Source organism: Cottoperca gobio, chromosome 6 (assembly GCF_900634415.1).
Source record: "Cottoperca gobio chromosome 6, fCotGob3.1, whole genome shotgun sequence".
In the NCBI taxonomy this organism is placed as follows: domain Eukaryota; kingdom Metazoa; phylum Chordata; class Actinopteri; order Perciformes; family Bovichtidae; genus Cottoperca; species Cottoperca gobio.
In genome coordinates this window covers 9037693-9050024 of record NC_041360.1, presented here as the reverse complement: position 1 = coordinate 9050024, position 12332 = coordinate 9037693, and the positions used below count along the sequence as shown (strand labels likewise).

General features: G+C 40.9%; 1 protein-coding gene across 3 annotated transcripts in view; it reads left to right on the top strand.

The window, feature by feature from the left end:
- LOC115009544 (UPF0606 protein KIAA1549) overlaps positions 1–12332 on the top strand; it is a 38636-nt gene that overhangs the window by 10667 nt on the left and 15637 nt on the right. For all 3 annotated transcript variants that reach the window (XM_029433598.1, XM_029433599.1, XM_029433597.1), the window contains exons 3-9: positions 3551–5719; positions 5899–5987; positions 6287–6446; positions 6542–6672; positions 7923–8115; positions 8285–8344; positions 8454–8599. In XM_029433598.1, coding sequence (XP_029289458.1) covers positions 3551–5719; positions 5899–5987; positions 6287–6446; positions 6542–6672; positions 7923–8115; positions 8285–8344; positions 8454–8599 — 2948 coding nt within the window. The remainder of the gene's footprint in view (positions 1–3550; positions 5720–5898; positions 5988–6286; positions 6447–6541; positions 6673–7922; positions 8116–8284; positions 8345–8453; positions 8600–12332) is intronic.

The window sequence follows — 12332 nt, the reverse complement described above, 5'->3', positions numbered from 1 at the left end:
CTCTATTTTAATGGCTACTCAAGCAATAACAGCCTTAGCATGAGTTTGTATTGGCATTCAAATGAGGATCTATTGTGAAAATGATTCACGTATTTCAGAAAGAGAAAAGATGACTGACTGGGAGAATGAGATTAGGAAGAGAGAAGAAAAACCTTTCTTGGACACTGTCATTCACAGGCTGGGCACTTGACATTCATGCTCCCGTGACCTGATATTTAAAGGTGTCCCTCTGCAGGGGTCTCATTGCTTATTCTCACGGACAGGCCCAACAATGAGCGGCCAGCCGTGTATGACACACTCGTGTTTCGGAGGACAGGTGGCAGCGCTGGTAGTCTTGAAGGCCTTTCTCAATATCTGCTTACTGTAATGTCAGCCCCAATTCAGTCCGGTCTTACTTGCTCAGTGCCTGGCTGCTGTCATTACCTAAGATTAGCCTTCAGGTATTGAGACCATGCCTGCTAAATTATTAAGATTTTCTACAGTCATAATCCTATTTGGGATTTAATTTTATAAATTTTGGTTATTATAATTTTTGACGAAAATATTAGGACTATATTCTTAACCTCACGAAGCTGATAATAAACTACAGCAAGTATTCAAAACACTTCATTGGGAAGTAGAGCATTGATTTTTGGTTCTCTGTCTGTTGGTGTTCCTTGTCCTTAACTACCATCATCATCACCATCACCCTCATAATCGTTATCATCCATACAATTATCAGTATTATCATCAATCACCTGCCAATAATAGTCTTTCTCTTAATTAGCTAAGTGTTTGTCATCCATTCATGCATATTTAAATGTCCTAAATGTGACTTTCGATTAATTAGTTTGTCGCTGTAGGGATGTGCTGAGATGAGGTGACATTTTGGGGTCATGTATCACAGTGTGACCTCAAACATCAACTTGTTCTTCCGACAAACATGGTCTCCTACTGAGCATGTCTTTGTCTGTTCTTTTAAACATCTGTAGCACTTAAAATGTATGTTTACATCAAAATAAAATGCAGAGTTGAGCAGTATAATGTATGTATGTTTCAGCGAACAAAGAACCACATGCACATTCAAATTGGCCACTGACTATTTGTTCCATACTGTGCTTGGACTGACAGCTGAGATGATGATTCCAGTTCATCCAGTATTTTTCTCACTATTAGTTGTAGAAGACTTTACGGAGCACAACACACCAACTCCTGTGACCTCTTATTTCCATGCGCTGTTATTGTGATTATTCATAACCTCCTCACAAAACTGAGAAATCCGGCCATTAGAACATGCATCTAGATCCTCTTATTAATGGTTAAGAACATCATTTGGTCTGCTCAGAGTAAGCTAAGAGTGCATGTGTACTGAGCATCTGCCCAGCTGTGTGGTACATCCGTGGGGGTTCAAACACTTGGCACAGCAGACAGGGAGCTGTGTGGCAGTTTGGAGAATGTGCAGCACAGACTTGCCTTCAGAGAAGAAAGTCTTGGCTTTTCCTTTCCCAATCCTTTCCAATGGGCTCTGTTATAATAGCATGCTGACTGAATTAAGGTACTAGAGTAGGGTATAATTAAGTTGGGAGTTTTCTCCTGGGCCAAGCCAGAGGGAGTCTTGTTGTATGAAGCGATGCAGTAAATTGAAGATGATGCTCTAGCAATATATTATTTTCTGTTGATGCTTTTTCTAAGTGATTTGTTCTGTGCTCCCAGCGTTAAAAATAGTCTTCTCCTTCAGCTGATTGTGCGGCTATTTTCAAGTGTGTATGATTCTGCAGAACCTATGTGCACTACAAAGACCAACAACGTTACCAGCAGCTGCTGAGTCACTACGTAGAGGCTGTTGGTGGCTTGCTTAAGGCAATGGCAATAATGGTGCCTTTAAAGTTTTTGCTCTGTTCAAGACCTACTTTCAAGGACAAACTCAAGACATGCTGTCTGCGCTGAATTATTGTGTGTTTTGGCCTTGCTGTGGTCTGATTATGCTTGTAAACTCTCTTTGCACACATTATGGTTCTTTTGATGATAACCCCAACAACCATAAGATAGCATATCCTTTTATGTACGGTAAACTTTTCTTAAAGCGGAACCATAACACTTAAAACACATATGAAAGATGCAAACTTATACAGCTACATAGAACTGTTAAAAAAGTATATTACCATGAATTATTTAAGAACTATTCTGTTCCTTTGCCTTCACGTCATGTAGCGCTCCTCAAATATGTTAGACCCATGTAGTTTAATCAAGGCCCCAAATTAAATCATGCATGGCACACCATGTTATGCAATATGGAGAAGAAAGGCATTTGGCACTCAAATTAAGTTGGAAAAGTATTGCATAAGCCACATTTGCCATTTCTACATTTTGGCAGGTCTAATGTCAGCCTTGAGGATTGTGATGTTGTGTGTAAGAAGTAGAGTTCCTTCCTGGCAAACTGCACCATGCCTCCAAGGCCTCCAAGGTCAGGTGCCATAAAATAAAAACGACAGGAGATGTTCTTCTCCCCTCATTCATTTTGGAGCAAATGGTCAGTGCATGCATGTCAGCGTATTCCCAAAGTTCAAAACTGAAAGTGAGGAAAACAGTCATTGTCAGCTTTTATTATGATTTCACAATGTAGCCTGTCATGGTCTTGTTTATTATGACAGTGTATTAGCCTGTAAGCATTTCCTTACTCCCTCATCCTATTGTAATTTTCATCAGGATTTATGCTTCAATTTTGTAGTAACTTTAGCAAATGAGACATTAGTTAGACTAGTTACTAGAAGCCCAAATGATTTTTCAAGCACAAAGGGAAGTGGTAAATGACAGTTTTCAACTTTTTACATGTTGCAGCCAGGTACTGTGATATATGGTACAAAGAGCTGGCTAATGTGTTATGCTAAACCAACCTCGCTATTTCATAGATCTCAAATTCCATGTAAATAGTGTTTTGTTTATAAATCATCGGTCAATATAGTATTGATTTGATCTGTCTTACTGTATGCCAGTCTCTTTATCACTCTGGGACCTCTGCTCCAGAGGTGACCAGTGTTAGAATAACTAATTTCATAAGGAAATGCTAATCCTATGAAATGTCCTTGTGAGCAAGTTCTATATTATTTCCTCACAAATCAATGTTAATTGTGGTCAAGTCAAGGCAATGGTTTTTCAAACTATAGCTATCCCATTGTCATTTCCGTTCATATCTAGTTACTGTTTACAACATGAGGTAATAATAATAATAATAATAATAATACATTTAATTTATATAGCGCTTTTCGAGACCTCAAAGCAGCTTTACAATAGTAGGGGAAGTGGGGGGAGGGGTTAGGACAAGGGAAGAAAGGGAAGAAAGAAAAGGAAAAAAAGAAAGGTACAGTAGAGTGCCATGCAAAGTCATGTATGAGTCATCCGACCTCTGTTGAATAATTTGACTACCGGTACATTATGTTTGCTAAAAGTGATGAAATTACAGCTAATTGAGTCTGAGTGTAAAAACTACTACTTTTCTTTTACGTTGTCAGTCAGCTGGGAATCTTTCTTTCATTCGATACTAAACTGAAGCATTTTCTTTGTTCCTCCGCAGAAGAGTCTCTGTTGGACTCCACACAACACCCTATGGGATTTCTTGGGCATGTTCCAAGTTCAACAGGGTTCAAACCATTAGCCTTACCAGCCTCACATTATACTGCCTTTGAGAGCCCAGACTCACCTGGTGCCCTGCCATCCATTCCTGAACCGAACCATGAAGTTAGGATTGGAGGCATCTCAAATTTCCAGTGGGGACGTGTTGCTTCTAAAAACTCCAAATCCTTCACAGCAAGTGACCTCCTTGCAGAAGAACCACACCCACTTTCAACTCCATCATTAAGCCCCTCTGAACATGCATTGGAGTCTCGTCCACAATTTGAGGCACCAGCTAAACTCTCCACGGACTGGAAGTTGGCCAGCACAAAGTCTGCCAAGCAATCTTCCTCTCTCTCTCCAACTCCTACACAATCCCAGTTGCAGCCTCAGTCGAATATATCCACAGCATCATTAAGCCCCTCTGCTTTTACAAGGTCAACAACACCTCAGCTAGATCTTAATTCTGAGCAGAAAGCAACTTTCAGCAATCAGCAGAATGGTGCATCAGAGCAAACACTGTCAATCATGACCTCATTTCCTACTCAGCCTCTTGAGGCCCCTAAACTGTCTTTTACTGACTCTGCGGCAGATGATAGTACAATCCTGGACGTGAACCAGCTGAGCCCCAGCAGTGTCCCCATGGGGGAGCCAGCACGTGACATTAACATGCTACCCAACCCAGATGAGATTCTGGCCCCTGGCTACAATGTGCCTTTCATTGCCCCGCACCCTACATCACCTTCATCTGAACCCACTGAGGTCTCTCCAGAGGACTTCTATCCAACCAACACCATGGAGTTTGACTGGGGGTCTGGGGACTACTTGGAGACAATGTCATTTTTAAATGCAGACGGAGAGGAGTACTCTCTGGTCACCAAGGTGCCCTCTGACTCGTATGATCTGGAGGACTATACAGAAAGCTATGACACATCCTTCCCTTCCAGAGTCGGCATATTCCCTTCGTCCTTGAATCCACTTCATGTCTCACCTTCTCCCAGCCTCACGATGGCGTACAACACCATTACCCCACTTAAATCCCTTCATTCTTCCTCTTTGTCCTCTACAATTCACTATACGCTGGACCCTACTCCCACAGCTAACAGTGATATACCCGACGCATCGGACATAGATTGGCCCGATACTTTCACCATTCAACCGACAGATGTCCTCTTACCTGACATGAACAGCTTGGAGTACTACACCACTCAGTTGACCAAGGAGAACAACAGTTCAGACACTGGAGCAGAACACAGAGAGAACGTTACCGTGTTGTCCATCAGTGGTACAGACATCACACCCACAAGCAGCGTCACCAATGATACCAAATTTAGTGAGGATGAGTCCTCCAGTGATCTGTCAGGGTTTGAGCCTCAAGAAGAGCTAACCCCAGTATTAACCACAGAGGGGACTCCTCAGCTGGTCAATGCCTCTGAGCCTTTTCTGGATCCTTCTATAGCCCCAAGCCACTTTTTTGATCCCTCTTCTTCTGTCTGGGGAGGCCAGTTGTCCACCACCGATTGGTCTGGACATACTCTAACTGTTGGCCTAACTGAAGCTATGCTACCCAGTGCAACACTTTTGCTGCCAGATGATGTAATGTCTCCCTCCTCTCTGACAGATGTCCATTGGTTTGTTACAGAGTCATTCCCATCGAGTACTATACACACCACTTCAGTCTTAACTGCAACTATAGCCTTCTCCCCAGTTCCCACTGAACCTGCTGCCAACACCTCAATGGATACAACAGAATTAAATCCCCAAGACTCTCCTTATACAACCACACAATCTCTCAATATCACTTTAATTTCAACTGAACCCACATCTAATGTCACTGTGGTCCCTCCAGTTGTGTTGGGTGATGAGGGGGTGACTGAAAACGGAGTTGACATCGCAGCCACAATGACCTTGATCCCAACTAGCAGTGAAGCTAATACAGTCTCTGCTGAACCTACAACCCCAACTGCCACTATTACTTCTCATCAAGCCACAACTAGAACTACTGCCACCAATGAAGCCTCAACTAATGTCAACGTCATCTCTGCCACTAGCGGAAAGACCACAACTACAGCACCAACATCAAGACAGTACCTCTGCAACCATGACAGGCCTGCTTATTTAGTAAAAATTGGTACATCTGACATTTCATTATGCTTTGTGTTATATTACAAAAATTTTTTTAAATGTAATCCACGTATGATGTGTGCATGCTGTGACTGAAAACTGTAATTTGAATTTTCAATGGACATACTGTATATGAGCATTTTAATGGTATAAGCCATAACACAATGCTTGTTCTTTCTTCAAAAGGTTTTCCTTCCGGGGCCACTGTTGGATATGCTAAATCTCAAGTGAGAGACATACTGAAAGGGGAATTCAACAAGTCTGTGGAGCTGCAGGTACATTTATCTTAACACAAGATATTCTATTCGTTTTAAGGTAATACCATGCAAGATGGTAGCCTAAAAAAGACATGCAACGTGTGTGTGTGTGTGTGTGTGTGTGTGTGTGTGTGTGTGTGTGTGTGTGTGTGTGTGTGTGTGTGTGTGTATTACAAACCACAAGAGTTGTCACATCAAGATCCACAAGACCATGATGACCTCTCAAAAATATAAGCTGCTTATTTAACACAAGTTATTTAACTGTGACTCTAATGAGTGAATTGTCTATGCTATATATTCCTGCTATGTCTGTGAAGGTTGTGGACCCCCCACCAAAGTTTGTGTTTCGAGTGGTGTCTGGTCCAGTTGTGTACACAGCCATATCTGTCATCAATGCTTTGCGAAGGTCTGGGCGTCGCTTCCTGTCTGTGTCTCCCAACTGGACAACACCAGACAATAAATATCAAGTCCACACAGGTAAATTACATTTCAAAAAGCTTTCATGTTATAAAAAATGTAAATTGTTTGTGCTTAACTTGAATTTAAACTCTCCTTGTCTTCACTCCATGCAGTGCTGCAGTTTGTTCCCAGTCACACAGATGTGCGGTTCTGCAACTTCAGTGAGAGCATTGAGAAAGGTTTGACCATGGCCTTTGCCGAAGTGCGTCGGCGTTCAAAGGAGTCAACCAACTTTACAGTGCATGTGAGTGGCTTTGCACTTCATGGACGATCATTTTTATTCTTTATTTATTAGTATTTGTTTTTTTGTGCATTTGCAAAAACAAAAAGACAAAGTGTATATAATAAAAAATAATTTAAACAGACCTAAATCAAACTCCCGTTCACCCCCAGTGAGAATTGTTATTTGTTTGTTTTTATGTCTGCAGCCGTGTTATTTGTGCAGCTGCCTGTCTTTGCCAGGACACTCATGAAAACGAGATTTTTATTCTAATTGAGTTTTTGACTCCTGGTTGAATAAAGGTTAAATAACTATTATTGAGCCTTTTGGATTTCAATAAATGAAGGGTGACAGAAGTGGTTTCCTGGGGAGCCAGATAAAGCTAGTATATTAAGATCAGTGTTTGCTATAAAACCTAAATTACTATCTAAATCCAATTCATGCTCAAGCTATCCATCTATCCATTTTCCATTATTCATTAGGTCTGGGTGGCAATATCAGCTTGGCGAGCAAAGTAAACAAGGCTTCACTCAACCCAAACATATTCCTCAGTTCTCACTGTTGGATCTCAGCCCCATAAAATGCCCAGAGCACCTCAGTTGGCTCCTTCCAACACAAAAGAGAGGCTATTCTACTACAAGCTTCTTTTGGATGTGAGCACAGACACCCCGCAAAGGTCGCTCATTTTTGCCAGCTGTATCCACAATCTCAGTTTTTCAGTCACTACGCAGATGTTATGACCACAGGCAAGGGTTCAGCCACCTTCAAACTCAGCTCTTTCCTTACTATGAATTTCCACACCACTGATTCTCCATCTTACCATCACTCATGAACAAAACCCCAGGATACTTCACTTGGATACTCATACTTGAAAGAGTTCATGCTCTAGTTGTTGAGTATTAAAGAAGCTTACTGTTTGTTAATAAAGAGCTTATTTGGATATGTGGTTAGTTGGCTTCAGTAGAGTTTTGTGTAATCATATTACACTGAAGCCTGTATTATCGTCTTTTAGTTGGAATAAATGTAAGAATTAAATCAAGCTTCTTCTTCATCTTTTTTTTTTTTGCACCATGGAAATGTTTAATGAACAACCAGCAAACTGTGCCTCTGGTCACACTGGCCAATGTTGTGTTCTACTTTCTGATATCTGAAACCAATAATTTTGAGATTGGTAACTTCATTATAACTTTTTCATAGACAAAATAAACGTTCCCAGAAACTGAATGGAAAATGTCCATCTACTGAAAGTACATGTCTGTCTAATTGGGTTTTAGATCGTAAACATCACAATGGCTGCTCCGAAAAATCAGGAACAACGGCTAGTGAGGCAGCCGGTGGACATGACTTTCACTGTGCGTGGTTCAAGGGGTTACCTGATGGGGTCAGAGGTCAGCAATGCTCTGATGAAGCTCACAATGGTGGAGTTCAGCTATTACATGGGTTTTCCTGTACTGCAGATTGCTGAGCGTGAGTACCACAGGGTTGTCTCTTTATTTGAGCTATTTACACTTCCTCATATCGCTTTTACTGTAATAGCTGGTGCTTTCTGAGTTTTCTGATTCTGATCGCCTACAAATAAACTTATGTTAAGCCTTACGCTACTTAAACATATATATTTTTGTACTTCTTCTAACAGCTTTCCATTATCCAGAGTTGAACACCAGCCAGTTGCTTCGCTCCTCCTGGGTTAGAACAGGTATCATGGTTTCAGTTCTTGGCATGGTGAAAAGCTGCACCAGCTACCTAAATTTGAGGCCCCTTTGTGTTGATACTCTGAATGATTTTCCTTTTGTCTGTGTGCATAGTGCTAATGGGTGTGCTGGACCAGAAAGTGGGTGAAAGGACCTTTCAAGCCAACATGGAGCGCCGGGTGGCCATGTTACTCGGGGAGGCAACGGGATTAATCAGACGTGTTAGGAGAGCCACCCTGATAGGCAACAGCAGTGTCCAGGTACTGTATAGATGTATTTAATACTGCACTCAGTTCTTGTATTCACAGCTGCATAGCCTTAGGAGAAGATATACAATGCGAAATATATCAAGCCTCAGCAGAAATGTGAGTACTGTGGAGCCATTTTATGAAAGCTTTTTGGTGGGAAAGGCTTAAGGGTTAAATAATTTCACTTGTATGAAGAAGAAAAAAACTAAATATACATGAGTTGCACATCATTAGACATTATAATCTTCTTTATGTCAACATATTGTCTGTTTTAACATTTCTGAAATCAAGGGAAACTGAATTGACCACAGTTTTAATTTCTTTTAACTGAATAGACGGTTCTGGAAATGGTTCAGACAGACGTGGTAGTGTCCTTTCTCTTAAAAGTATACAATAAAATGACTTTTTAGTTATTAAATTTTTTGTTTGTTACACAACAAAACTTTCAAAACTCTTTACTGGGAAGTTTGGTAATATGTTACTCACTAAATCTTAAAAGCTTCCTTCCTTGTGCCATTTCTGTCAACATTATTCCCTGATGGAAGCTCTCTCTAACTACCTTGCCTGAGAACTAAGGGCTCATTATGTGAGCGTTGCAGTGTTTGTAACTACTGAGAGCCTTACTGCTTTACTAATCAGGCGCTAGCTTTTGTGGGTTCGCTCCGCACCTGCTAAGCTCATCTCTGAGGGGACAGGATAGGGCTCTGTCTCCATGGCAACAGCATCCCATTCAGCCCAGGGACTCGCCACTCAAAGACCACAACCTCACGAGTACTGTTCATTCTCCTCTTCCTCATTTCTCCGTTCCTGTTACTTGATGGCTCCTGTGATCCACAGAGCTGCTAAGAGCAGATCAATTATTAATTGTTTCTCTTTCTCCGTCTGTATCCTGCAGTGATGATAAAGAGTGTGTTTCTGTTGTAGAGAGGGTAGACATTATGGAGGGAGAGATACAGAGACAGGCTAAAATAAAGTCAGATGGACAGATAGAGCAAAACACTTGAATGAAAGACTTGTTTTGGGAGACGAGAGATCCATATTTGAGCTGACGTCATGAACTCTGAGCACATAGGGTGGTCTTTAAACAGGGGGGCTGTCAGAGGGATAAGTAGCTGCCTCACTCTTTCTGACCTTAATGGTGGTGAAACAGTGTCTGCCTATGTGCTAAGATTAGATCTCTAATTTTAGACTTTGGCATCCTTTGTCGTTCAAAATGATATATTTCACAATGTCACAAATATGAATATGTGTTACACACAGGAGCCTGATTATGTGTTCGTTTTCTTTCAAGCCTTTTTTTACATTTCAAAGACGCTCATCTGTGAGTGTCTTTTGGATATAACGAGAGTAAGGGGACTCAGACTGAACATCTGAAGAATCCTTTGTCTCGCTCTCTTGCACTCACACGCACAGACACATATCTCAAACAGAAGCCCTAGACAAAATCTGACAGAGTCAGTGTGGTGTTGTCACCTATGAGAATACCTTATGAGTCTGCCAGGACAGATAAAAGAGGAGGTTGAATTGGGGTTGTACAATAACGCACACATTCACACTGCCGTCTTTCCACTCTAATAACCATGCATGGACTGGATTAGACCCTGGATGAGAGAGCCTGCCCAACCGTTTTTTCTGTGTCAGCCCAGGCATGACCTGCACTTTACTCTTTCCAGTAATGCAGACAGCCGACTGTGCTGCGCCTCAGGGCACCCAGAGGGAGACTGCACACACATAGACATATTAGACAACATGTCTAAATATTTAAACAATGAATAGGGATACAGAACGCAAGCAGATATACCATGAGTATGCTATTTCTATATATTTGTGTGTGTTTGTCAGTTCATGCAGATGTTTTTTTGTATATAAAGATAATAGACAAAATAATGGAAACACCTCATGTAAAAGGCCTTGCAGCAATTACCAGTACAGCTACACATGAGAGTTAAGAGGTGTTCAACACATACAATACATATAATATAATTAAAATATTTATCATGTTATTTCTGTGCCTGAAGACAATAAGGTAATATGAACTGCTGAATTTTGTTTCTCTGCTTTGGCTACGATTTAGTGTCAGATCAGTTTAAACTCTTTCTAGAATCACACAATATCCTAAATCCTGTGCAATCTGGATTCAGTTGTAGGCACAGCACTGTGAGTGCTATCTTGAAAGTCTGAGATGACATAAAGGCTGCTACTGATACGAAATAATTCTGTGTTGCTATATTTATAGACCTATCCAAAACATTTGATCATGACATGTCAGTTAACATCCTGGTGAAGGCTGGTATCGGTCGTAAAGGGGCCAGTTGGTTTCTGACCGCATGTAATTTGTCAGGTTTGGTAATGTTGTTTCTGAAGAAAGGGAGTTCCCAACAGATCTATCTTGGGACCACTACTTTTTCTATTATATATCAATAACATTTGTGTCCAGATGAAACTTTTAATGTACAATATGTATGCTGATGATACAGTCCTGTATTCCTCTGCTCCTTCTTTTGAGACTTCGGCTGCCAATTTGCAATCTGATTTCAACTCATTGTAGCATGCTCCCATTGACTTCAAACAACGCTGTGCTATTTGTACCCAATAATACCACGGTTTTATCCCTCTCTATGAACACCCTGATATAGTTTCTTATATAGACTAAAGTTATGTTTTTTCTCCATCCTCATGTAAACGTCTGGTTACAGGATTACAGGCCTATTCCTGTCTCAGGTAGACTATGGTGATAGCATTTACAGATTTGCCTTACTTGACCCACCGTATCATGCTGCAGGACTCATCACTGCGTTTTGTACAATCTGGTCAGATGGTCTTCACTTACTATGCGCAGGATGCAGCACTGGCATATTCTAATGTACAAGGCCATTCTAGGCCGGTACCTATGTACTGTACATAAGTGTGTTTTTGTCACAGACTCTTCTCTCTACATTGCATAAGAGATGTGTCATGTCTTGTTGTCTCTTTGTGTTATGCATATCTGTGCATATTTAACCTCTTCTGTTGATGCATGGACATTAGTTTAAACTCTGAACCCTTTGAATGAATTGTTTAGTATTTTATTGTATGTATGTGATCAGCGTGAGCCACAATGTTTGACTTTGCTGCCTTCTTGTAAAAGAGATATTTATCTTAATTGGTTTTATCTGGTTATATAAAGGTTAAATGTAACACTTTTCAATACAGCTAAGGTGGCCAAATAGTTTGTGCCTGAATATTTCCGCTACTGCAGTCACAAAAACTCGTTACGGGGTGTCATAGAAAATGAGGCACCACACTCCCATTAAATAGTTATCTTTATTTTACTGAAATTGGGACACTTCGCTCATTAGGTCCGTCATTAGACATTCCATTTTTAATGTCGAGAGTGCAGCGCCTCATCTTCCATGGACCCTGAGCTCATTTTTGGAATCAGTTGCTTGAGCACATTTAACCATAAATGTTGCAGAGGGAAAATATTTACAGATTATGACGACAAATGGAAACGACATGAGGTGTGCCACGTGTTTTAATTTAGTTAGTTGTATTGGACTTGAACTGAAGCTCAAGCGAGTATGCACCTTGCTGTGTGTGCGTTCTCAAAGTTAGAAACAAACAAAGAATAGAGGAGCAATGATGGTAAAGGTTAATCAGCTGACGTATAAAGACCTTCATCAAGATGATTGCTAAAAAACCACACAACTGAGGATTTCAAGCCTGTCCCTAAGCAACGTGAATAAATAATAAGGTTTATTGAGTG